The sequence below is a fragment of the Chinchilla lanigera genome, unplaced genomic scaffold, assembly GCF_000276665.1.
Source record: "Chinchilla lanigera isolate Chin_1 unplaced genomic scaffold, ChiLan1.0 scaffold00082, whole genome shotgun sequence".
Classification (NCBI taxonomy): Eukaryota; Metazoa; Chordata; class Mammalia; order Rodentia; family Chinchillidae; genus Chinchilla; species Chinchilla lanigera.
The window spans coordinates 2,221,148-2,248,751 of NW_004955483.1; the positions used below are offsets into that span (position 1 = coordinate 2,221,148).

At 45.3% G+C, this 27,604-nt stretch overlaps 1 protein-coding gene across 6 annotated transcripts in view; it reads left to right on the plus strand.

Annotated features, from left to right (window-relative positions):
- The window catches only part of Fam65b (family with sequence similarity 65, member B), a 208,843-nt gene that overhangs the window by 172,912 nt on the left and 8,327 nt on the right, over positions 1-27,604 (plus strand). For 3 of the 6 annotated variants that reach the window (XM_005403355.2, XM_013503808.1, XM_013503809.1), the window contains exons 9-19: positions 1,108-1,151; positions 2,409-2,534; positions 2,698-2,846; positions 4,866-4,995; positions 9,505-10,173; positions 13,012-13,199; positions 15,509-15,677; positions 18,733-18,868; positions 20,081-20,242; positions 21,508-21,666; positions 23,109-23,311. In XM_005403355.2, the coding sequence (XP_005403412.1) occupies positions 1,108-1,151; positions 2,409-2,534; positions 2,698-2,846; positions 4,866-4,995; positions 9,505-10,173; positions 13,012-13,199; positions 15,509-15,677; positions 18,733-18,868; positions 20,081-20,242; positions 21,508-21,666; positions 23,109-23,311 (2,135 nt within the window). Of the gene's footprint in view, positions 1-1,107; positions 1,152-2,408; positions 2,535-2,697; positions 2,847-4,865; positions 4,996-5,376; positions 5,527-9,504; positions 10,174-11,647; positions 12,858-13,011; positions 13,200-15,508; positions 15,678-18,732; positions 18,869-20,080; positions 20,243-21,507; positions 21,667-23,108; positions 23,312-27,604 lie in introns of those variants that run through there. The other 3 variants (XM_005403354.2, XM_005403356.2, XM_005403357.1) reach the window with 3 other exon arrangements.

A 27,604-nucleotide genomic window follows, 5' to 3' on the forward strand; every position in this document is an offset into this window, starting at 1 on the left:
CAGTTTTCCCCACTCCCAGATGTCTGACCGTTACCATGCTCTGAGTACCTCCTGTGTGCCAGATGCCAGCTACCGTCCTTAAGTCAGTTCCCCACGGGGGACGTTGTTATCCTCACTGTTAGAAGGAGAAGCTGGGCTGAGGACGTCATCTAGACAGGGCAGCTGACGGGTGGAAAGGAGGCTCAGCTTTATCTCCAGTTTATGCCCTCAGGTCCTTGTCTGCCTCGTTCCCCTGGGCTTTAACCATATTTCATTCTATACTGTGGGCATCTGTGAAATCTTCCTTAATTTCTAAATTGTTGACCCCTCTGCCTAGCATAAATCCTCACACCATGGCTCTCAGTAAATATGCACAGGGATGGGAAGAAAGGAAAACACTGACCAATGTCTGGCTGGGTAGTCTGTCAAGATTTGTTTTTGCTGTGACACCAGAAAGATTTTAGACCAGCTCTCAGACTGAGCAGTTCTACTTAGAAACAACTTGCTAAGACTTCCTTTTGCGGCTGCAGGTGGTTATCAATTCATTGGTTGGTTGGCTGGTTGGTTTGGTTTGGTTTGGTTTGGTTTGGTTTGGTTTGGTTTGGTTTGGTTTGGTTTGGTCTGGTTTGGTTTCTTAATCACAAGTTTTGTGCAAATGATAATCAGTTTGCAGCAGTTTCCTGGCACAGTAGATAGTGGTAGCATTAGGGCAGGTGGGAAGGGTGAGGAAGACACGGGTGCGGGGGTTGGGAGAGGCAGCAGGGAAGAGGACAGCGACTCCTCACTTAAACAAGAGTCACTTCAAAAGCACAAACCTGGGACGGAAAGAAAAAAGAGACCAGTTTGTTCCTGGGCCCTGATCCTGGCATCTGCCAAAGGCACACAGAGCTCTATTTTACCCTCTGATGAGCAGCCCCCTGTGGCACAGAAGTCCCCTGCTATTGTCCATCCATCGGGAATGAACGTCCTCCCAAGCAGCAGAGGTGACATTTCCCACAGATGGCCCATCAGCTGTCACCTGAGTTTCCCCAGAAGCTGACACTTCGCTGGGATCCTTTCAGTGGGCCAGGGCTGGCTGCTAAAGAGGGTAATGCGCTGTGCTCCTCACGTCTCATTGCTTGTTTGCAGGTCTGGCTGGCTTTGCTCGCCTCTGCCCTGGAGATCAGTATGAGGTAAGCGCTGGGCTGCGTGCGTTGTTGGGATGAGGACTTCAAGGGCCCTGGGCAGTTGTCATTGTCTTGCTTCTTACATTGCCTTTTCTTTTGCTTTTAATGTGGTGCTAGGGACCAAACCCAGGGCCTCATCCATGTAAGGCAAGAGCTCTACCACCGAGCCACATCCCCAGCCCTTACATTGCTTGTTCTTTTAAAGACACCTTAAGCCAATGAGGAAGTCTGGAGATTAATCCAAGACCTCCTTATACCGTTCACCTGCATTCCCCACTTTTTGACATGCGCACAGTTGCTTTGTGATGATTAGCACGGTGGTGCTATTCTGCCGGACGTGTGTGAGTGAGATGCAGGCGCTGTGACCCTCACCCCAAGTTCTCCTCCCAACAACGCAAGGGTCTGCTCTCTCAGAAGCGTTGCACGCTTCCCCACCAGTATGTGTACCATGGGTGCTCCAGATCAGGTCGCTGACACAGCTGACCTTCACACTTTGCCAAGTGTCCCCGTATTGTACTTTATGGTAAATTTTTTTGATCCAATCTAGGATCACAACGATCCTAAGTTCTGTGTCCAAAGAATAATAACATCTAGATCTTCTAGATCTTTCTTTATTCAAATGTACTCCATAAAGTTTAAAAAAAAAAAAAAAGGCCTTTTGTCCTTCCCCCTTCAAAAGGGAACTCGCGTAATCATTTCATCTGTCTTTTCCAAGCCTTCTGCCGTCGTGAAGGCTGTCTGTACCGCTCTCCCCAGACCATGTGGGGTTTCAGCGCCTCAGACCCAGGGACAATGTCTTCATTTCATTTCCTTTGTTTTTTTTTAATAAAAGATAATTTTTTTTCAAATTATATTTTTTGGGTTTTTTTCCCACTCCTCTACCCTCCCTTCAATCCTTTCACTCCTCCCCATTTACAACAGTCCTTGCTACTGAGTGCTACGTGGGTTTTAGTCATGGTTTCTTTCCTCTCTGAACAGCTGCGGTCTGTGAAGAATCGGTCCCCAGGGCAGTTCTGTCATGTAGAACTAAAAAGAGAGAGATGCGTTCAGAAAGGCGGGATGTGATGCCCACTCCCTAGAGAATCCCTCCGCGGGCTCTTTCTTACGCCTTTTTCCATGGACCCTGCACCCTGCCACAAAGCCAGAACAGGACGGGCGTGTGGGGTGATCAGGGAGGGGGAGGCGCAGCTCACTGGCTCACTGTGATCCTGGGACGTGGGAAGGGGAGGTGGGGACGTGAGGGCTGTCTGCTGTCTCCTCCAGATTTTCATGAAGTATGGCCGGCAGAGGTGGAAATTGAAAGGCAAAATAGAAGTCAATGGCAAGCAGAGCTGGGACGGAGAAGAGATGGTTTTCCTGCCGCTGATCGTTGGGTTCATTTCCATCAAGGTACAGTGTTGTTGCCTTTCTGGGCATGGCAGCCAGTGACCCATCGGCAGCGGGACTGCACGCTGGGCTTTTGAACCTCCACTTCTGACTCTTTCAGCTGTGACTCAAAGCACCCAACTGGCTAAGAAAGAAAAAGGCCAGAATCTCCTCCTTTCTCCACCAGGTCACAGAGCTCAAGGGGCTAGCGACGCACATCCTAGTGGGCAGTGTGACCTGTGAGACCAAAGAGCTGTTTGCAGCCCGCCCACAGGTGGTGGCTGTGGACATCAACGACCTTGGCACCATCAAACTGAACCTGGAAATCACCTGGTAGTAAGTGGCCCTTGTCACATTCCTCATGGAGAAATGTGTACTAGTGTGTTCATAGCTGGGGCTGGGCCATGAGCTCAGCTTGGGAGCTGTCCCAGCTGCAGGGTGTCAGGCCGCACCTGACCTGTGGCACCACCCTCTCGGTCCCAGAGTCTATGGAGCAAACTTGTCAGGTGGCACCAGGTGTGCAAAGGACAAAGTCAGAGACTTGGGGCTCACCCACACTTCTGCTTCTTTCAAATAGTATTCTGCCTCTTTTCCCTCTTTACCTGTAAAATATGTTTGTGTGTGTGTGTGTGTGTGTGTGTGTGTGTGTGTGTGTATAATACACCCCTCAAGTAAATTAATGCAAAGGAAAATGAATAACATGACGTATTTTACTCTCCGAAAGATCCTGCTTCTTGCTATGGTGCTTTAATTGCTTATCCCTCCTTATTTCATATACTTCACACTGATACAGAAAATTGCAAATATCCTTAACTTTTTTATACTCCATTGACAGAAATGTGCTATTTCCAAAGTTATCTTTTGTGTGAATTTAAAATGGTTTTCCAAATTGACCCTGTGGGAAAGATCATGATGGGTATCAGCACTGGTAGCTCACAACACTTGATATTATGCCCCTGGTAATGATATTACTAAATAAATGTGATGAATCGATACTCACATTCAGTGCCTCTATTTTAAATGTGAGTCAGATGTGGAAATGGCAGAAGCCGGGCTGGGGATTTAGCTCAGCGGCAAAAGCGCCTGCCTGGCAAGCGCAAGGTCATGGGTTCCGTTCCCGGTACCGGAGAAAAACCAAAAAAAAAAGAAATGGCAGAAGCCCTGTCTTAGTTACTTCCTTGTTGCTGGGACAAATTCAAAACACCCAACGTTTAAAAGGAAAGGTTTATTTTGGCTCAATTTGTAGAGGTTTCAGCCCATAGCAGCTCCAAGGCAGGGCAGCATGGCAGAAAAGAAGCAGTCCATGGCAGGGCAGGCAGGAGGCAGCAGCAGCAAGCCTCTTTTTCCTTTTTTATTCCTTCCAGGCTACAAGCCTATTGGTTGGTGCCACTCACATCCAGGGGGGGTCTTCCCTCTTCAATAAATCCATCATCCACACCCAGAACCATACTAAGCCAATCAGTGGACTAATCCAGTGTCACATAGCCAGGATCTAGTCACTCCCAAATGCCCCACCTATGAGCACGTGTGGCTTTGGAGGGGAGGACTTCTAGATAACAAGCCATAGTAGGCCCTATCACTTTGTCATTGGCATAGTGTCAGCACCTCTACCTGGCCCTGGCAAGGTTATTCTTCTTGAATCTGATATTAAGATATTATCAGCAGCCAGGTATGGTGGTGCACACCTATAATACCAACACTCTGGGAGGCTGAGGCAGGAGGATTGCAAGATCCAGCCCAACCAGGAATACTTAGTGATTTGGAAAAACCTTGTCTCAACTGTTTAAAAAAGTGAGTTGGGGCTGGGGATGTAGCTTAATGTGAAGGCCCTGGGATGAATACTTAGTACTGCACAAACATACATACAATAAAATATGTTATTGGTCTCACTGTGAATAGAATATTACTCTCCATGCAGCAGGCCCTTTCAACTGAAATGAATAGGATGTTATTTTAGAAGAATCTGCTAATCACTTGTATTGTTCAAGTGTCAAGCCCAACAAAGCTCAAAGAATTTTTACAGACTTCTAGCATCCTGTTATGTCATGGCAAGCACTGCTGTGTTTATATTTCTAATATTCACAAGAAGGCAGACACATCTAGGTGTAGAGATAGACTGTGCTGCAAGCTGTGATAATCTGTGGTCCCTTGGGTGGGTCTGGATTCAGCCTTCTGTTCCACTATCTTTTCTCTTGATTTATTTTCTGACAAGCTAATTTAACCGAAATTCACCCAATTCCTACTGGTTTGCATGGACTTTAGCACAATTTGGTGCTTCCTTGGTCTGTGGGCTGCAGGCTGGTGATTATAGGGGATGCTAACAGACGTGACACCTGGGGACCTATTGTTTTGCAGTCCGTTTGACGTGGAGGATATGACCCCATCTTCGGGAGCTGGGAACAAGGCGGCGGCGCTACAGAGGAGGATGTCCATGTACAGCCAGGGCATGCCAGAGACACCCACCTTCAAAGACCACGCATTCTTTGTAAGTTCACTGTGATTTCCGGGATGGACACCAGGAGCCCGAGCTAGGGACTGTGTCCTCCATTTGAGATGCTTTACAGCCAGGGTGAGGGATTCCCTAAAATTCCTAATACTGTAGTGAGATTCTCAAAAGTCGCCCTGATCAAATGGTGACCCAGGGAGCCGGCACTCAGAGGCAGCCCTGTGCATCTACAAGGGAACCTCCTCTGTCTCTCCTGGGCCCTCACCCTTCTGTTCCTGTTGCTGTGTAATGACAAAAGCTCTCTAAGGTTAGCCTTTTCTAGAAATAGGTATCTAAGTCAGGGCCTCCTTATTTGCACTGGACATGCAGAACCTGATAACCTGATTCTTTCCACTAACTCCTCTGTCTTGCCTTCTGAAGAGATGGTTGCTTCCTTCACCAGACAAGCCAAGGCGGCTGTCTGTCTTGAGTGCCTTGCGAGACACTGTCTTTGCCAAGCCGCACGGCGGCCGCTCTGTCGGTGACCTGCCCTCCCTTGGCCTGAGCCCCAGGGCCGTGCTAGAGTTCTATGTGAGTGTAGCCCGCCCGTGTGATGTGCTGGACTCCGGGGGCGGGGGCATGCCTGCTTCAGCATGTCTCTTGCTTGCTCGACTTCTCTGTCCTCCGCTCCGGGTAGTGGTGGCCACTGTCCTGTCCCTTGGGAGGGAACTTGGCCGTGCATGCTCCCTCTTGCCCTTCTCTTCCCACCAGCCTTGTTTTTGTGCTGTGGTTCTTTTTCTGCTCTGTGGCCAAGATATCCATGGCAACAAGACTTTTGTTGTTTAAAAAAAAAAAAAACACTTACCCATAAGAACAAAGGAGATTTAATTTCAGAAGGTAACTAGTTTATCACTGATAGCAGCCTTTCAAAAACTGGTACTCAGGGGGCTCAGAAGAATTAAACTAATTTCACTAGAGCTGTTTCTCTTTTTTAAACAAAGTTGTAAGTCTTAGTTTACTGTACCCTTTTATTCTTTAATGCCCTAGTAAAATAAACCCTATAACTCATAGGAATATACCAGTGCATGTATATGAATTATAATTATGCACACATATATGCAGTATTCTGCATTCTCAGACTCATAGAAGTCACCTTTGAATATTCAGAGAGCTAAAAGCTAAAAGCCTTCTAATTAATGATAATAATAATTGCATGTTCTTTACTAAATTTGAAAACACACAGGAAAAGGACAAAGCTAAACTCTAGTGGAGTTTCAAGGGAACATAAGAGGTCCGCATAGGGGAAAAATACTTGAAAACATGTACTAAAAAGCAGTAATGCTAATACAATGGTGCCTGACTTGTAACTAACAATGTATTCATGCTCCCATGCCACAAGCTGGAGGGCTATGGAGGAGAGTTGGTAGAGGTCTAATAGCATATTTAACTGAAAGCACTATTAGGAAAAAGCTTGATGGGTCCTTATCACCTTCCAGGAGAACACAGAGACCCCAGAGCAGCCATTCCTATCTGCCCCCAGCCTGCCCCTCCAGGCCCACCTCCAACCTCCCACTCCCCCTGCATCAGCCCACTGTCCCCCAAATGTATCTCATCCTTTCAGGGTCTCCTATCTTTGCATACACTGTTCCTTCAAGAACGTGCTCTGGCGGGGGTATAGCTCAGTGGTAGAGCACTTGGCCAGTGTATGCAAACCCTGATTTCCATCCCCAGCACTGCAGAGAAAAACATAAAGGTCGAGCATGCTTCTTCCTCCTCTTTCTGTCCTCTGCCCCTCTATCCTCCAAGACTGGGTTATGGGACTGCCTCTTTCTCAGGAGCATCTCTGCCCTTGCTGGGGCCCTTATCCAAGACATTATACTTGACTCCCAAGATGCATTCTATCAATCCAGGTAAAGAGCAAAGAAGAATGATGTTTATCTGAGGCTTATTAGGATCATAATACTCAGATACAGAATTCAGGCAGGATGTCCAAGGTCTTATAAGATGGTGACTGTTTTTCCACCTTACACTGCAAGGGGAGGTGTTACTTACATGTCCTGTGCATCCAAAATTGTGTTTGATGCTATTAAAGTCAAACTGTGTGGTACAAAATAGATTACAGTGTCAGGAAGCAGGGGGAATAGCCTCACATGCTGTCACAAGGGCTGGTGGATTTCATTCCAGAACTTTCCAGCTGGGCCAGTTCACAAAGGTCAGCACATATAGGCAGGAAGTACAGACAGCATCATTCAGGTCCCCTGTACAGGAGTGGAAGCTGATGTCCCAGGGCCACTTTCATCCTAAGTGGCCTGAGTCTGCTGTGACTTTCTTCTTGACAGTTCCCTTGTGCTGTTTCTTCCTGTCAATGGACTCCAAGCCCCCTGGGGCAGGGCATCTGAACTCAGTCCTACTCAATCTCTGCCACATGGAAGCAGGTGCTAATTGTTTTGAGGGGTGTGGGACTTGCAGGGCTAGGGAGGACTTGAGAACATGGATGAGAGCCTCAACCGCCCACTTCTCCACCACAGCCTTGCCTGCCGCTCTCTCGGGCCCACTGTGAGCTGTGTGTGCAGATGCTCAGACTGGGCTGGGCGGGCTGACGTGGAGAAGCCCAGGGTTTGGTGCGAACCTAAGGCAGCTCCATGGAGGAAGACTCCAGGCCTCCTTCCATCCATACCCACAAAACACCCCTTTTGTTTTTACTAAAGGCGGGAAGGGTATATGAGGAGGGAGAAAAAGGAGCCACAGAGCCACCTTCATCCCAAGACTTTAAGGAGCACAGCGTATGGTCACTAATAAGTGACAATCTCTGCTCAGAAAGGGTGAGAAAGTTGCGCATGGTGGTGCATGCCTATAATCCAGCACTCTGGGAAGCTGAGGCAGGAGGATAGCACATTTGAGCCCAGCCCAGGCAACTCAGTCCTGTCTCAAAAATAAAAATGAATAAATAAAAAGAGTGAGGACACAGCTCAGTGCGGAGGCCCTGGGTTCAACCCCGGTACTACAGCAGCAGCAGCAGCAACAACAATAACAAAGGTGAAGAAACTCAGCCACAGAGCATCTTTAGGTATCCAGCGACCGTCATCTGTCCCATTGTGTGGTTAGAGTAAGTCACCCTCCAGCTGGACCAGAGCGGGCAGTTGGGGTGGAAATAACACCTGTATCTAGATTGGGTGGCCACAGCTCCAGCAGCACCAGCACCAATGACACCGCTGGAGGAGACAGGGAGCCTTCATGCTTGTCTCCCCGTTTCACTTGCTGGAATGTTTTGTTTGCTGAGCTCATTCCCAGTGCAACTGTGAGAATTCATGATTTTATGTATAATTAAAATAGGCATTAGCTTAATACTTATTGTTTATAGTTGTCCCTGAATATCTGTAGGGGACTAACTCCAGAAGGCCTTCAGACACCAAAATCCAAGAGGTTCAAGCCTTTACATAATGGGGGCAGGATTTGCATATAACCCATACACATCCTAACGTATACTGGAAGTCATCCTGGCCCCTAGTAATAGGTAATGCAGTGTATATGCTGTGTAGATCCTTGTTACACTCTATTGGCTAGGGAATAAGAAGGAAAATAAAACCTTATACAGGTGCACTGCAGAGCTTTTCCCAAGTAGTTTTGATCTACCATTGGTTGACTCTACCTATGTTGAACCCCTGGGTACAGAGAATTGACTATACTTTAAAAATCTGACCTGGAATGTAGAAACATTAACCATCTTGAAGGGGTTAAGTTCAAATACATGGAAAACCTTTTCCAGAGAGCAACACTTGGCATTTAGGCATCACACACAGACCACAGTGCAAGGAAAGCCATCCTGCTGCCTGGCCCAAATGATCATGGTTACCTGGATATGTTGGACCTGTCTCTTCCAGTCCTGCTAGCATGTACCTGTGACACAGTGCAAGGCTGCTTGGCACAGGACGGTGTTTGTAACTCCCTGAGAGCTCTGGGCTCTGCCTCCTGGAAGATAGATGCTCCATTTATCAGTTTCCTACTTCTAGAGAAGCTATGCAAATGTATTCCTGGCCTTGAATTATTTATGGCATGGTTACTAAATTAATAAAACATTTTCAAGGGCTTGGGATTTGCGGGTAGGAATTTTCGAAAAAAAAATTGAGAATTGAAGCAGAACAAAGCTTCACATTTTTGGAGCAAAATATCACAGATGTTGGGAAGTCTTGTAAGACAGATGCCAAGAAGAAAAAGTCACTAGTGCTTATTCATAACTGTGGCTGCCCAATACTGTGCCATCCTAGGACTGAGGAAACCGGCAACATCCCCTGCCCACTCCCAACCTTTTCTTTTGAAAAAATGTCAGACCTAAGAATAGTGCCCCGAACTTTCACCCAGATTCAACAATGGAGCTTTTAATGGCTTGTTTTCCTTTGCCCACCATAGACAAGTCACACACACACACACACACACACACACACACACGAGATGCTAATGTGAAAGTTGTGGTGTTTTCATTTTTAGTGCCTTACTTTTTTTTCTGGACATACACCATGCCAGATGCATTATGTATATTGGAGATAATAACTAGGTGCATTTTCTCTGCAGTCGAACCTACCCGATGACATCTTTGAAAATGAAAAGGTGGCTGAGGAGAAGGTGCCACTGTCCCTCAGCTTCAGTGACCTCCCCGATGGGGACTGCACGCTTACCTCCAGCTCGGCTGCGTCTCCAGCCAGCTCATGCTCCGCCAACCCAGAGATCACCATCACCCCTGCAGAGCGCTCCCACGGCAGCCTGTGCTCCCAGAGTGAGGGTGCGAGAGACAGCAGCTCTGTGTCCTCCAGCAGTTCCCTGGGCCAAGGCCAGGAGTCAGGGTGCCCCGAACCAGAGGATGCAGCAGAGCCTGGGAAAGCAGCCTTGGTCCCAGGTGCTGGCACCAAGCACCTGTTCCTTGAGGATGGTGTGGCTGAGGCCCTTCTGCAGGAGTCAGACGAGGCCTCTGAGCTGAAGCCGGTGGAGCTGGACACTTTCGAAGGGAACCTCACGAAGCAGCTGGTGAAGAGGCTCACCTCCGCCGAGGTGCCAGCAGCTGCCGAGGGGCAACTGTGCGAGGGCTCTGTCAGTGGAGAGTCGGAAGGCTGCAGGTCCTTTCTGGATGGCAGCTTAGAGGACGCCTTCAGCGGCCTTTTCCTCGCACTGGAGCCACATAAGGAGCAGTACAAGGAGTTTCAAGATCTGAGCCAAGAAGTCATGCATCTGGATGATATTCTAAAAGTAAGTACTTCCCAGAGGCATTGACTGTGTTTGGAGGGAGGCACTCTCAACCAACATTCCATGTTACATAGCCTGTCCTTTTCGGGGTGTCAGGCAACGGGGAGCCCTCTCCTTGATGGGGAAGTTAGGAGGAGCCCCTTCTCCTGATTTGGCCCAGATCAGCAAGCCAGATCTTAGATATCTCATCAGCAATTAATTATCAATCGTACCCTAGAAGCCAGGGGACCCCGGCTTCACAGGAGATGCTTTTCTCAATCGTTGGTGATCAGACAGGGGGAATGCGGGTGAGAGGGATGATTTCCTCTTGGGAGAGAGGCCTGATGATGAGCTCAGACTGCTACATTAGAATGGATCCACCTCTACGTGGCACACAGGGTAAAATGTTGAAAAACACTGTACAGGTAGACAGAACTTGAATTTTTGTCCTGAATCACACCGCCACCTCTTATGTTCTTTGCTTTCCCACTTTGACTTATATAGTCACAGAGAAGAGAACTTGGATTCTTTTTCTTGAAAGAGCAATTCAATGGAGACTTGAAAGTAAGGTTGTGGCAGCAGGCTGAGAACAGTCCACAGCAGGGTGCCCTTTGCATCACTGTTTTAAGATATGGGCTTCCCAGGACCACCTAGAGGTCCAACTTTGAGTCTTTCTGACCATCTTATCTTCTTTGCTCTTTCTTCAGTCATGTGGACTGAGCACTGGAGAGGATCTGTGCTTAGGGCTGATGGTAGTTTAACCTCTGGCTGTCCGGGTCCTTGAAACCTCCTGACAGATAAGTTCCACCATAGGCATAGCCTCTGAGAAGCAGGGAAGGCCACCAGCATGTGCTTTCTGTAAAACAGAGCTCAGAAGCATCCGCTTAGGGCTTCCATGTGAAGAGTGCCAGCCTGATTCTCCCATGAGCCTCTTTGCTGCCCAGCCAGATGGCATTACTATGTGAGCAGAAGGCATTCATGCCAAAGAGCTCAGATGCCAATTGGTCCCAGCTAAAGCAGAAGTCTTAAAGAAAGCTAGGGGTTAGCAAGCAATTCAACCAGCCGGCCAGTGGGGAGGAAAGCAGTTTCCATTGCAGCGTGGGGGCTGCTAAGCCGCTCAATCCACCAGAAAACACTAAGAATACCATCTATGACTCTTATAAAAACCAGGTAGTCACCCATTTCTTTCCAGAATATTCTTTCAGCCTACTGTGGTTCCAAAATGATCCTACTAGTAAAACCCTCAACTACCCCTTTTTTTTTTTTTTATGACCAAGAAACAAGATCCACCCTGCATAAAATCAAGTTGCATAGACAGCTAGGTTAGGAAAGGAGACATTAGACATGGGCCAAATCCACTCTGGCTCCTTCTTTTTCCCTGAGATTGAAACGGGGCACCAGGGTTTAAGTCTGGGGCAAGTAGCTTTGTATCCAGCCAGAATTAAAGCATCAGCTGGACAAAGCTTTCTCTCTCTTTTTTCCCCCTTCACATTCCTAGGGTGCTAACCATCTTGAGGATCAGAAACTCAATGATGCTGCCTCTTGGACGGAGATCCCTGAGGGTGAATGAAACAACTGTGACTTAAAAGACTGAAAGGACATTTTCCCACGTGATCTTGTGCCATCTTAAGTGTCAGACACAGAGCCCCGCAAGGCCCGTCCTATCTTGTGCTAAAAGATCAGCAAAGAGCGCCACCTAGAGTACCGGAGGACACTTAGTGCGTCTCCCTTGCAGGACTTGCCCATTCATTTCACCCCAGCGCCCTCTTGAGTACTTGGAAGTACTCCTCCAGTCTCTGAGCCTGCAGAAGCTGGCATAATTCTATAACGTTTCTTCCCATACACCACAGTGTAGACTTCTCCAGACCACAGCAGGGTTTGCTCCCGTGTTTCCAGGGCCTGTTTAGGAAGCGCTGGGACTCCTTCCACTCAGGACAGAGTTTCAGAGAAAGCAGAGTCAGGGCCAGGGATATAACTCAGTGGCACAGTGCCTGCCAGGCAAGCACAAAGTCCTGAGTTTGATTCCAGAAAAAAAAAAAAAAAAAAAAAAAAACAGAAAGTAGGGTCACTTCCTATGATCCCTCCACCCATTCATTGCTTCTCAACTATCAAAAGAAAAACGATGCTGTGAATGTATCAGTAAGATGTAGGGCTTCTTATGTGGGGAGGGTGGGCCCTGTGAATTCAAGCAGTTTTCTATTCCTGGGATATGTTTTTGTTGATCCTTTAAAGCCAGTGCTTTAGATAAAAAGAGCTCCAGTCTCAAGACACTGAAGACAGTGTCACTGGGAAATTGGTTAGTCGTGAGCCTTGACTCAGTGACTTGAAATTTGACTACTGGTTTTTAGAGATGATCTCACACTCATGAGCTCAAGTTCTTGGTTTTTGGGTTCTCACCTCAGCCTCCCAGGCATGTAGCTAGAAAGACAGGTGGGTGCCCCCACACCCAGCTTGCTAGTTATATTTTACTTGGGGCTGAGCACTAGGCTGCCAGTGGAACATAGCAGTTCTGTTTCCCAAGGCTTTGTGGTTGTTATATTTCCTTAACTTCTTAGGATGAAAACGTTGAGTGGAAATAGAGCTGCCCATCCCCCAGCATCTCCCGGAGCCTCACTGAACAACTTGTGGCCAATCTTGTGTTGTCTGTTCATTCTGTGTACTTTACTCTGGAATATTTTGGAATAAACCCCAGATTTTGTGCCATTTTATCCATGGTTGTACTTATTTTTCAAATATGAAAATTTTAAATACTCACAGAAAAATAAAAACTTGGAAAAAAAAAAGTGTTGCATCTGTAGCTGGGTACCGTGTGTGTCTCCTCTGGGGGTGTTGACGCTGTCCTGGTGCCTTCTGCCTTTGCAGTGCAAGCCCACAGGGAGCCGTAGCCGGTCTTCCAGCTTGAGTCTTGCCGTTGAGAGTGCTTTAGAAAGCTTTGATTTCCTGAACACCTCCGACTTTGCCGAGGAGGAGGAGGATGGCAGTGAGGTTTGTCACGTCAGAGGAGGAGGTGCTGACTCCGTCTTTTCAGACACTGAGACTGAGAAAAACAGGTAAGTCTGAAGTCAGCCTTTACTCCTCCATCATAACTGGCACAGTTGGTCTTTGTCACTGTCAGAGGGGACCCAGTACACAACTCCAGGATGAAATGATTCACTCAGGGGACTTGGCTTATACTACTTTCCTTATGGTTCATTTTTGTTGTACAGTTTCTAAAAATTATTCACCTCCTTGAGGTTGCTGAAGGGAAGATACATCGTTTCTTCTTTAGATGTGAAGGAGAAGGTTTTGTAGCTGTGTGCATGCGTGTGTACTCTGACCTGTGGCCGGCTGAGTCTAAGATTTGTCCCCATTCTGTTAATTCCCTGTTACCTAAGCACATGGGGAGGACCCTCACTGGAGGCCAGTTGGGGCTGGTTCTCAATTCCATGCTTCTGTCTTGCTGGTCATTGCTTTCTCTCCCCTTCGTCTCTTTCCCTCAGTCCCCTGGGTCCATGTGAGAGTAAGCTCACCAGTGCACTCATCAAAGCCAGGCACAAGCCCAAGAGCTAGGAAATGACCTTCTCTAGGTGGGCAGGGCATAAAGGTAAAAGGTGGAGCCTTTCCCTTCCCCACAGAACCAACTGTAGACCCAACTCCTTTTGGGTCCATTCTGTCATTTCAGGTGAAGTAGAGCAAACACAGCGGGACATCCCTACCTCCAGCAATCCATCATAGTGCGCTCTGAGAGAGCAAGCTCTTTCCCTAAACAAGGGCAGGATTTCTATCCTACTTAGCTTGGGTATGAGGTGACCTAAACAGATTTTGAAGATACAACAAGCTACAGCTCTTCAAATCTTTCCAATTCTCTTTTTGGGCAGTGTTCCTGATTTTTGGGTTCTGTTGTTCTGGGTGGATTTCATTTTTCAAAATAAAACCAGGAATAACAACAACATGAAAACTGGAAATAAAAAAGATTTAGTACATGAATGTAATGCATAAGTTATTCAAATGTGTCCTACATTGAGACTTTTCTAGCTCAACTAAATGTGTAAAGTGCTTTTCCACCGAGAAATTTTCTGTATACTCGTTAGCTTGAACTACTACATGCTAGATCATGGTTGGACATCAGGCTAAACTTTCTTTTCTCTTTACTGTAAGCAGCATTTTAACAAAAATAATAAAGCCTTTGTGCATTTTACAAAAGACTGATAGAAAATATATCTAATTCAATCAGTCTTGCTGTATGTCATCAGGAATATTAGGGCAAAGTGTGTGCGTGTATGTGTGTGTGTGTGTGTTGTGTGTGTGTGTGTGTATTCGTGTGTGTGTGAAATACATGTTGACTACCAGGACATAAGTTGATGGTCACCTTCTTGGAGGCAGATGTGCATCAGAGGAAGGCATTCTGAGCTTCCAAGCGCCAGTGTAGGATTCTCTTGCTGTAGACTCCAGGAACAGGAAGACGGATGCAAAAGCTGCCCTGTCATTACCCAGCCCTGGGAACTAGGACACACACTTGTTAACATCCCTGCTAGTCATGTCTTTCCCTGTGTCCCTCCCTCCCTCTCAAGCACACTGACTCATTTTAACAATACAATTGGCCAGGCATGGTGCTGCACACCTGTAATCGCAGAACTCACTGAGGTAGAAGGATTGCTGTGAGTTGGAGGCCAGCCTGGGCTACATAGTGAATTCAACATCAGCCTGAACTACATAGTAAAACCCTGTCTTAGAAACAAACAAAAAGAATAAAATTAGATACCATAATGCCTGTGGTGATATCAACAGTGGACTGAAACAAAGCCCAATAAGCAGGACTAAGCTATATTCTCAGTATAGGGCGTATATTCCAACACCCTTGTTAACTTTGGTCCTGAGTAGAACATCATGTTACTCTTTTTGGCAACTTTCCTTTTTACTTGTCTTCAAGTAGCAACTAATCTGAGGCCAGGAAAAGGCCTTAAATAGATTATTTCTTAATGGTATTACTCTTGGGAAACCACAAATATAGAGGACAGTTTAATCCCCAAAACTTTGGCAAATTACTGTGTCAACAGAGCAGAAAAGTGCAATACATGCAAAAGGAGGGCACATTTCAAAGGTCTCTTGGTGAAACTCCTTCATAAGGGGTTCATTGTGCTTGAGAAGCAAACAGAATTCTAGAAGCAATTTGTTTGCGTGCTGTTTTAATACCAGGCAAATTGGCAACAGAGCTGAATTACATTGTTTTTGAAAGGTATCTCTGTCTGTCAAAGTAGACAAGTGAAAAAGACTGATTCAATGGGTGCCATGGGGCCTGATGCCAGCCACGTTGACATGGCCTATGGTTTGGACACAGAGAGAAGTAGCTAATGTTTCGCCCACCCTCCTGCTTCACCAGTTACAGGTCAGTGCACCCGGAAGCCCGGGGGCATCTTAGCGAAGCGCTGACGGAAGACACAGGCGTCGGGACCAGTGTGGCTGGAAGCCCTCTCCCACTGACCACAGGGAACGAGAGCCTGGACATCACCATCGTGCGCCACCTACAGTACTGCACCCAGCTCATTCAGGTAGTGTGCGTCCGAGAGCCCGGGCTATGTATATGCCAGGCAAGGATGCTCCATTGTTTAGTTTTTACAGGGAAATTAGAATTCAGAAATAAAAGAACACTGCTGCTTAGATTTGAAGCAAGTCAGAAACTCTGATGGGCATGCCCATCCTTCCCCAACCCTGGGTTTCCCATCTTAAAACCAAGAATCTCCAAAACCTTCAGAGATAGGGAATAAAATACTATTAGCTCTCACTTGAAAATCACTTGCTGGTAGATGAGAGTAATATGATTAAGGAAAAAGTAATAAGGATTTGCATTCTGCCCTCTACAGACAGAGTCCAAAAGCCGTATTAGTGAATGTATTTCAATGTCAGAGTCTTGTGAGCTCGTTCTTACTACCTGGAGAGCTAAAAGCAAAACACTAGAGAATCTGACCACATTTCTCCAGGTTTTGAGTAATTTTTATGAGCACTGAGAAGGAATATTTCTCTAGGCCATCACCACCACCACCAGCACCGTTAGCTCTCATCCAGGACACCACCCAGCTGCATTTTCTTCTCATTTCGAGCTGTTTACCCCTTCAGGTTTTGCAACAGTGGAACAAATATTTTGAAACTCTTTTGTTGCAAGAAGGCTTTCAGCCTTTGTGAACAGCACATTTTTTACTCAGACCATCTACTTAAATGCTTCCCCTGGCAGGGTTGCTTGTCTTCTCCCAGTCTTGTTCCTGCTTAGATGTGTGTGGAACAAGATAAGAATGTGGAAGCATCCAGGTGTGGTGGTGCACACCTGTAATCCCAGAACTCCTTGAGGCTGAGGCAGGAGGATCACAAGTGTGAGCCCAATCTGGGCAACTTCGTGACTTAGCGAGATGCTATCTCAAAATAAAAAATAAAAAGGGCCTGGGGATGTAGCTCAGTGCAAAGGCCCTAAGTTCAATCCCTAGAACTGGAAAAGAAAAAAAGAAGATGAATGTGAAAGCAAATATACAGTAAGCCCCCAATTTACAAACATAAGTGCTGCAAACTTTCACAGAGAGGAACGGACCTCGAATTATGAACATTCATAGAGGTGAACAAATCGCAAAAGTAGCTCACCTGTCCACTGGACATTGTCACAGTTGTGCTGCTGTGTGCTTGCTGTATAGTGCCATAGTGCACAGTAGGACAGTGCCCAATCAGAGCCAGGGGTGTCCAGAAGCAAGAGGAAAATCAGTGGTGATGGAGGGGACTGCTAGGAAGCACAAAGCAGTGTACGTAGTGTATTTGTGTCAAAAGTGTGCACAACTCACCTTGTCAGACTTAGGAACAAATGTGACTTGCAGACATTCTCCCAGAATCGACCTTGTTCGTAGGTCAGGGACCTACTCATTATGGTTTGGGGAAACTGAAAGAGTAGAAGAACTGTGTTCCGAAGATCGCAGGGTCAGCAGAAAGGCAAGACGCAGGCTGGGAAGTCTCCAGTGGTGTTGCGTTGCTGCCTCAGTAACACATTTGTGATGAGCTGTAGAGGAATATGCTTTTCCACCACAAGTAAAGAGCCTTCCAGAAGCCTCAGACAATGTGTGTGCTATAGGAAGCTGGCTGGCAATTTTAACTCTGCCCTGTTGATTGGCCAACACCCTGTTGCATGTGGAGGTCACACACTGTGACCTTGATAACCATGATAGAAGAAGGTGAAATTCTCTCTTCTGATCACAATACACAAGGATTTTTCTGTTTGCTTTTACCAACTATTTGAATAGCATGCTTTTGATAGCTCTTTATCCTTGCTGATTCTGATATCTCCTGAGCAAGCAACCTGTTTGCTTTTCAGAGGTAAAGCAGGTCTTTTGTGAGACATAAGAGAATTCCCTATCATGAAAGGGTGAAGTTTCACCCAAGACTAATCTGCACACAACAGTCAGGGTGATGTTTCTCTCCAACACCAGGCCAGGATTGCAACAATCCAAGGCTTTTGTGAGAAAGATCCGTTCTGGAAAAATAAAAGAAGTAGGTATAAAGACATAGACTGGAGGAGTGAGGATTAGAAATGTCTCGCTTGCACTTAGTCCTGAATCAGTGAGTTTCCTTCATTTGTGACATAATTGCAGAGAAGTAAAAATGAGCGTTTGATATGAAGCATAATTGTTATAATTATTTTCCAAGTAATGAACATTTCTACTGCACTTCCTTACATGACAAGCATTAGTACATAATTAGCTGCTAGATTTTTTTAAGTTTGAAAGTGCATTCATATTAGAGTCCAGATGGTTTAGGCAACATCGCATGGTGTTTGTGATGTGGATCCTGCATCCGCACCCCCAGGTGACCTGAGCAGGTCTCTGAGAGACACCACAAAGAGTAGAATCATCAGTCAGCCAAGTATTTATGCCCTTTCCTCTCTCTGGCTTCTTTTTCCTTGTGGCCCACACACAGTACAACCACTTACTACTTAGTGTGACCTTGGGTGGGTTACTTATCCTCCCTGTGCCTCAGTTTCCTCATCAGTAAAATAGGAATATCAATAGTACCCACTTCAAGGGATTATTGTGAGAAATAATATGAGCTTATAACATGTATGGGGCTCAGACCAGTGCCTGGTATGTAGGAAGCGCTCAGTAATAATGAGATAGCTCTGATTGAAGGTACGATTATTATGCAATCTGCTCTCAACTTCCAGCTTGAAAACAAGAAAATAAAACCATGTTGTGAAAAATCACTAGGCTTGTACAACACATCTTCTCCTTATCCCCCAAAATACAGCCTAAACACGTCCTCCAGATTGCAAAGAGGAGGCTTAGATTTCCAGCAGGTAAGAGGAGAGGCTGTTTTACCATGACTTCCATGGCTCCTGCCTACAGCATTCCAGAGTTTCACAGGCATGAAAAACATTTAAGGTACAAGGCGCCACTCTGATCTCCTCAGGCACGGTTCCTGGTGCAGGGAGAGAGCAGCGTTTCGGAGCTGGTACACAGGCATTGATCAGTCTCTGTTACATCACTGCTGACGGGCCAGGAAGGAGGCAACGGGGAGGTAACACTAGTTCTCTTGACAACAGCATCATTAAAACAGTGTTTTTGTTTGTTTTACCAGCAAATTGTCTTCTCCAGCAAAATCCCCTTTGTGGCAAAAAATCTCTTAGAGAAGCTCTCCCGGCAGACCCAAGTGATGGAAAAACTGGCGGCTGTCAGTGATGAGAACATAGGGAACATCAGTTCTGTAGTGGAAGGTAAGCTCCCACCAGTCACCCACCGCATGGGTGAGGACACGCCAGCCCATTCTGCTGCGTGTGCCTGCTCCCTGCTTTGACAAGGAGGTGGAAAAGCATTCTTGGGCCATCAACTAGGATAAAGCCTCCATACTTTGGGTTTGTTAATACCACACGTCAGCCTTCTGCATCAAACCAGAAATTAACAGCTCTTCCTGTAGGGTCTCCAGCCCTGGAAGCCAGACACTAGTGTATAAGCAGAAACAGCATCACAAGCATACTGAGTTTCGCAGACGTTTTCTGCTGGTGAGGTTCCCTTGGGGGCAGAGAGTCAGGATTGCTCTCAGGCTGTGGAGGCAGCTAAGATGTTCCCATAGCAGCCGATTGTCAAGTGGATTGTGCTTCCTAACCCTGCTAGGCAGGGAGGGTAGAAACCACATGGATTCAAGGCCTCCAGGACGGTCCCTCGTTCTCAGCATTCTAGAAGCAGACCCTGATATAGGGAAGGTGTCTTTGCCTTTGTGTGGTCTGACTCCACGGTTTTCTGCCCCTTTTGAGACTGTAAATAGAAATAGGGTCTCCTGGTAATCTCTGATGAAACTCAAAACCTTCCTGAGGTCCTCCCTCCCTGTGGGCTTCTCCTTGTTCCATCCATTCCCACTCAGAGCAGGTGACCCCGGAAAAGAGGTGTGAGAAGGGGCAGACATCCAGCCTGCAAGTGACCAGTGTCTTCTCCTCTCCCCTCCCCGGCCTTCCTCCATCACAAGGACCAAGGAAAGGGGCGGTGACTGGACACCGCCTGGCCCTGTGCTGTGCTCCCATGTCCATCTGAGAGCCATCTGGCAAGCGAAATCTCCAGCCACCATGGCAACATTCCACCCCCTTCAGGAAAGGCTCTCAACCTGTGCAACTCTAGTCTCATATCTTATGCATTTGCTCTAAAGTTACAGTTGGGATGCTTATGCATCTTCCCTGGTGGAGATGCCATATTGTGTCCCTGAAAGCAAACAACCTTGTTTCCGCTGCATTTTCTTCATCTCCCTCCCTGCATGATTAGTTCCTCCCCATAACTTCTTTGTCCTCTGACCGTCTACCAAGCACAGAGGAATCTTGTAGTAGGTCCCTTTGAAAACCAGTCTTACAAAGGCTACAATATCTCTCTCCCTGCCCCAGCCAGTGCACCAGCTTCATCTATAATGCGTGTCATGCATGTGGGCCACTTCTCTTTTCCAGCCATTCCAGAATTCCACAAAAAGCTGTCTCTGCTGTCCTTCTGGACCAAGTGCTGCAGCCCAGCTGGTGTCTACCACAGCTCAGCGGACAGGGTGATCAGGCAGCTGGAGGCCAGCTTTGCCAGAGCCCTCAACAAAGAATACCCAGGACTAGCAGAGCCAGGTATGGGACAGCAGAGGGCAGAGAATTCCTGTCCTTTGGCATGCCTCTCACACTGCATGCTCTGCAGCCTGTGGGTATGGGGCCCACAAAGGCCAGCCTGAAAAAGAAAGATGTGCCTTCCAAGGAGAACATCTTGTACTCAGAGATAAGAAAGTAAAACATTGTACATGTCTGAATTCAAAATATCAGCAGTGACTTTTTAGAAGTGCTACATGTCTGTATTGCAGTATACAGTTGTCCCTTGGCATCCGTGGCAGATTGGTTCCAGGATGCCCTGTGGATAACCAATCTGCAGGTGCTCCTGTTCTTTATATAAAGTGGTGTGGTGTTTATATATAACCCCCACACATCCCTCTGAGTACTCTGGATTATGTATAACACTTGATAAGGTATAAATGCTCTGCAAATAATTGTTAAACTGTATTGCTTAGGAAATATTGACACCCATGTGTTCAGCAGAGATGCAAATTTTTCTCCCGATGTTTTGGCCTACAGTTGGTCAAACCTAGGATTCAACTGTATGTGAAATGGTATAACCACTTTGGAAAAACTGGCAGTTTCCATTGAACCTGGTGATCCAGCAATTCTACTCTTAAATACATAAGGAGAAATAAGTGCTTATAGAGCTGGGGATATAGCTCAGTGGCACAAGCGCCTGCCTGGCAAATGCAAGGTCCTGTGTTTGATTCCCAGTACCAAAAAAAAAAAAAAAAAAAAAAAAGGAAAGAAAAGAAAAGGAAGAAGACCTTATATTCTCAAGGAAGTATATCTATAAGGAAGGTTTTAGCTTTATTCATGAGAGCTAAAAATTGGGGGATTTTAAATGCCCACAATAAAAGAATGGATCAGTCATAGTATAACCATACCATAAGGAATTATATAGCATTTTTTTAAAAAATATGTTGCTGCAAGCAACAACTTCAATGAATTTCATGGGTACTTTGTTGGGTGAACAGAACCAGATGCAAAAAAGTAAAATCAATTTATATCAAGTTCAGGAAGAACCGGGTAGAAATCAGGGGTTTAGCTCTGTATGGTAAGGGTGAGTAGGTAGCTATAGACAGGAAGAGGTGCAGCAGAACCCAGTGGAGCATTGAGTTTTCTGTATCTTTACCTCAACGGCAGTAGGCAGTTGTGTGTCCATGCTCAAGTCCTCTGGCTGTCCCTGAAGACGAACTCATATCACGTGCTCTACTCTATCTTGTAGAAATGGATGGACGAATGACTGAATGGCCATATTTCCGCTTTGCATCTTTCTCTTGTAGTGTTTCAAACCCTGGTGTCTCAGATTCTGGACCGGGCTGAGCCTCTGCTGTCCTCCAACCTGTCCTCAGAAATTGTCACCGTTTTCCAATATCACAGCTACTTTACTAGCCATGGTGTGAGTGACCTGGAAAGCTACCTGAGCCAGTTGGCCAGGCAAGGTGAGACATGTTCTTTTTGTCGTACCGCAGTGCTGGCTCTGTTTGGAGTTGTTTCTGATCTGTTTAATCACAATTTTTAGTGATGGTAACCACCCCACACATCCCCACCCAGGTTCACAGCTGAGCTGAGATTTGCCTTTTAAATGACTTCTCAGCCTTTAACTAATAAAGTTCTTGTTAATGGAACCTGGGTTTACTAAGCCTCACAGTCAGTCAGCAGAAGTATAGAATTAACAAAAAGCTGGTAAATGATTTAAGAGTTTACTTTGGTTTCTTTCCCTTGGTAATGTATTTGCCATCTGTGGGATCAACCCCACAGGCAACAGTATTTGATATTGACTGTTTTGATGGAGTTTTCGGTGGTAATGGCCTTTAAAGGCTGGGATGACACAGTGGGAAGGGAAAGTAAGAGAAGGTAGAAAAGTCCATGCAAGCTGCATATCCTGGGAAAGAAGAGAAGGAGCCCAACTTGGGCTGCAACCACAATGACCTTGTCCTCATTTCCTGTGGCACTCCAAATATTAGCAATGCAGCATTATGCGGAATGCAGACATCTTGGGAGTGGAGCCAGGCAGCAAAGGACTGGTTTCTGGTTCCCAGGTTTGTGCTCTATAAATCCTCAGAGCCCTGACAATGCAGGGAGAGAGACAGGAGGGACGAGGAGTGTTCCTGGGACCAGCGGAGCTTGGCAGAGCCCCAGGCAGCAGCAGCATGTCTGGAGCAGACCCAGGTTCAGCCCTTCTCCTTCCAGAACATTAAACCTGGCTACAACATGGTCAGCATGTAAGGAGCCACCCTGTGGAGGAGGAAAGTATGGGGCATGGTCTGTAGCACCCAAGATGGCGGACAGCAGGCTGATACAAGAGCAGGAAGAGACCTCACAGGCAGGAGTCAGAGGTCTCCAGCCCAGGATCTCACTTTGTGATGCTCTCATTTCTTGACACTAAATTTGTCACAGTCTAAGTCAGTTTTGTGAGCACACATCTGTTACACCAGGTATATGCTTGGCAGTTTATGTCTCTACACCTCTTACATTCCATGGTCCCTGGGCAGACTTCACTGACCAACAGCAATGGGGAAGGACAGGTGGAAAAACCTTTCACCTTTTGAGTTTCTTTTCTTTCATTATGAAAGGAAAAGTCAATATAGAAAATTGAGAAAACTGGGAACCTTAAAGGAAAAGATTCAAATCCCTCATCCTCCCACTCATAAAATGTCATGCGTTTTTTCAATTGCATGTGGATGGGTTTTAGATGTCAAACTTGTGTGTATTCCTTAGAGTGTTCGGTCTTGTTTTTGATGTGATGTGTTTGATGTAATTTGAAATGCCACCTTTATCACAGGCTAATTTTTTCATAAATACTTGTCTTGTGTCCTAAAAATATACATCAAATACTTTCGTTTTTACTGAACGTGTCACTGAACTGTATCTTACCTTCTAGTTTCCATGGTACAGACTCTGCAGTCACTGCGCGATGAGAAGCTGCTGCAGACCCTGAGTGACCTCTGTCCTAGCAACCTCCCAGCCCAGCAAGAGGTCCTCAGGAGCCTGGCTCTGCTGCTGACCAGAGACAGCAGTGAAGTCAGAGAGGCTGGGAGCCTTTTCTTGACAACAGCCTCCAAAAACAAGCATTTCAGGGAAAAGGTAGGATGCTGACTCATGGCCATCAAGCCAGAAGGGTGTTTAACCTTCCTTCATTTGCTTTTAGCAGTTTAACTTCCATTCTCGTATAAAATAACTTTCTTCTCCTTATTAATAATGTTTTCTGGGCTGATGGTGTAGTTCAGTGTTACAGTGCCTGCCTAGCATGTGCAAAGCCCTGGTTTTGATCTTGGCAGAGCAAAAAAATACAATGATGATGATGATGATGGTATCTTCTTTGTCCCTCAAATCTTTTTATGTTCTGAGTACATGTTTTCAGTACATAAAGGTTGCATTCATCTTGGGGCATAGGTGCATGTTCATAACACAGCTTGGTTCATTTTCAATCCCTGTAACCTTCCCACCCTCTTCCTTCTGTCCTTCTCTTAAGTATTCTTCCCCTGGTTTCATTCCTATTGTTATTATTATTTCTTAGCTCATATTTGTGATATAAAATGTTGGCATTCATGGTGAGTGTTTGGTGCTGGTGACACATCTTGAATCCTTTTGCTTCCCCTTCCTGTGGAGCACAGTGGCACATGCCTGTAACCCTAGCTTTTCAGGACGCTGAAGAAAGAGGATCACAAGTCTGCATCCAGCCTGTGCAACCTAATGCTACCCTGTCTCAAAATAAAAAATAATAAGAGCTGGGGATTCAGCCAGTCATACAAGCCTCTGGGTTTGATTCCCTGATATCACAGATAAAAATGCTTTTTGTAAAATGATTAAAGCAATAGAATATAGTCAAATGCTCTGTAAGTCCATGTTCCAGAGAAAACTGTTAATAGCTCGTTATCTATTTCTTCACATTTTACGCTCCAGTGCCAAGAGAATCTCAGTCCTGTTCATGGACAGCGTTGCACACTCAGGCGTGTATATGCACTGCTAACTGCAGTGTTTGCACTTCTTTAATTTTCCTCTTTTTGATAAGATGGAGAGTGGTTGGCCATAAAACAGCCTTATGAGTTAATTCCACTAAAAAAAAAACAGAACTTGTAGGAACAGACAACACAGTTTACCCTCTTGGACCAACCTGACATTAGGGCTCACATCTTGTGAGCCCTCAAACACACCAACATACCCTTGCTTACAGCACCCCAGAAAAACTAAACAAGCTCTTATGAAGCACTCATAGGTGACCTTCTCAAGGACACAAAAGGACCTCATTCGATTGCCTTGAGTTGATCTGAATTTTGATGAGTCAATCTTTAGAATGACTTCAAATGCTAAAGGGAGCTCACGGGGGTCCACTGTGCTTGAACTGCAGATTCTTGTGATGTCTAAAAAGCTGATACATTAAAGCTGAAGGAGATGTATACCACTTATTCTGTCTGCAGAATATGTCTCTGCAAAATCTTGCGTGCAAATGTTCATGTCAATATTATTCTTATTACCAAAAGGTAGAGACAATCTAGATGTCCATCAACTAATGCGTGAACAGACAAAACGTAGTCTGGCCATGTAATGGAATATTATTTAGCCATAAAAAGGCTAATGACATGGTATAGCCTCAGTAAAACCTGAAAGAGCAAGACATGAAAGCCACATACTCTATGTCTATTTCTGTCAAATGTTCAGAATAGGCAAATCAGAAGACAGAGCAGATAGGTGGTTGCCATGGGCAGGAGGGAGGCTTCCAGTAGGTGCAGGATTTCTTTTTCAGGTGATGAAAATATTCTCAGAGAGTGGTGATGGTTTGTGAATATGCTAAAAAGTACTGAATTGTGCACTTTAGAGGGGAAACGTTTTTATTTATTTATTTATTTATTTATTTATGGTGGTACTGGAAATTGAACCCCTGCTCTTCACACTGAGCTACATCCCCAGCCCATTTTATTTTCAGACAGTGTCTCACTAAGGTGCTCAGGCTGAACTTGAACTTGTCTTCCTGCCTCAGCTTTCCAGAGTTCTGAGATTACAGATGTGCACCACCATACCTGGCTTTATATCTCCATTTTTAGGAAAGAATGGAGTTGTTCTTCAGAACTGAGAAGACGGAATGTGTTTAATCCTAGCGATCAGTGACTACAGCAGAGCTACACATAATCCATGGGCAAGCGTGCCGCTGGGTGGCTGATTATACATTCAGTCGGTACTCTGGCCCCATCAGATTTGAAGGGGCTTCACCAAGCGTAGAATATCAGTCTAGGTGCTAAGAAGTTAAATAAGTTTTTAAAAGAAACCAAAGTTTTTGTCCATAAAAGAGTTCTACACAAGGACTGGGGCTACTCAGTGTTACAGCATGTGTTTAGCCTATGCAACCTCCAGCACCCCCCAAAACCCTCAATATAAATGAGGTCAAATGGTGTTTTTCTCCTATAAACAAATGCATGAATACACAGATATATGAATACGTATTTGTAAGAATAAGTGCAATATTGTAGCTATATTTACTAGGGCTTACTTTGTGGAATTGCTTTCAGTCCTTTACTTATCTTACCACATTACAGGCTCAAAAAGACTTATAAGTAGTTCTCATCATTGCAACTGTTTTATAGCTTAGCAGATGAAGCCATAGGATGTTAAGTAATGTGCCCAAAGTCACACTGGGAAATTAAGATGCCTATTAGGAATATATATACTGCTGGGGGTGTAGTTCAGTGTTAAGGCCTTGGGTCTAGTATCTACCACAAAACAATGGAAGGGGAGGGAAGGCCTTGGGTTTAGTATCTACTACCACAAAACAACGGAAGGGGAGGGAAGAGTAAGGGAGAGGAGGGAAGGGAAAACAGGAGGAAGGAAAGGGAGGGAGGCAGGTTTAAAAATACAGGTACATGTAAATAATGACAGTTAATGTTCCAAAACAAAAGGGGTGAATCTAAAAAATTCCTTTGTATAAAAGACAAGGTGATAGCATTTATTGATCCTACAGATACATATTACAGCATGGTGATCTGACTGGAGTTCTGCTTTTTAAAATAAAAGTAATTCAAGAAGATAGCAAAAATTGCACAGTACAGCCTGCTAAAATGAAAAGTTAGCCCTCCCCTTGCACTTCTAATGCTCTTCAAAAGTCATTACCATTTTTAAAAGTTTCCTGTGAACTCAAATATAACTTACAGTGATTCTTATCCATTTGAATTAATAGTAAATACCCACTTTATAAACCATTTAAGAAGAAATTGGCTCGGTAAATTAAGAACATATTCCTTTATGTAAAACTTTTCTCCTGCAGTGCTGGGGATTGAACCCAAGGCTTCTCACGTGCCCCCAAGCACTCTACCTGTGAGCTGCTCCTTCAGCACTGTAAAAGATTGTACCCATGTGCTACATAGCAAACTCACAAGCCTTAAACCAAAACCACCACCTTCTCGCTGGACTTTCCTGCCGGCTCCTGACTTCCTTTTTGCTGCCCAAACGCCCTCTTCTCCCTCAGTTTCCCAACCCAACCCACCCTTTCTAGTCCAATTCAAGTATTTCTGTGAAACCTACCCTGATGCTCCAAAAGATGCCTCTCCTCTTGCTGACTTACTCAGCATCCTGTAGCTTTCTTGCAGCACCTAGTATGTTTTTCTCTGCACTTCTTTCAAAATGGTTTTAGAATTTTTACTAGATGTAAAGGGCCACTTAAAAGCTAAATTCAGTAGGAGGAAGGGAATACAGAGACGTACCAAAGCACAGCTGGGTTAGCAGAATTAATTAGTCCTGGTGTTCCATAGCACCGTAGGGTAATTTTAGTCTATAACAACTTATGATACATTTCAAAATACTGTAACTAAAAAGGAAGAGGCCAAAGGATCCTACTATGTAGGCATGATAAATGTTTGAGGAGATAGAAAGGCTAATTACTCTGATTTATAATCACTGCATGTTATATACATGTACTATTATGCTGTACCTTGCCAATCCATACAAATATGTGTCAATTAAAAACAAAAGCAATATCCAGGTGTGGTTGTGCACTCCTCTAATTCCAGCACTTGAGAGGAGCAGAACAGAAGGATTCCAAGTTGAAACCCAGCTTGCACTGCACAGCAAATTCAAGACCAGCATGAGCTACATAGCAAGAACCTGTCTCAAAAACATCGATCAATATAAAAATGATAATATATTTAAAAAATAAAACTTTGTGTTAGTTTGCTAATGAACTCATTATTTTGAAAACTGAAAAAAGGAAAGAACCAATCATTAAAAAAAAAAAAAAGTTAGACTCACAACTTTGTATCTTCCAACTTCATATTTCCAGAGTCTAGGATGTCATAGAATATAGGGTGAGTCTACTGCATAGAGACATATAATCAATATGAATTTTAATGGATTTTTTGTCTTCCTCTTCTTCTTCTTTCTCTTCTTCTT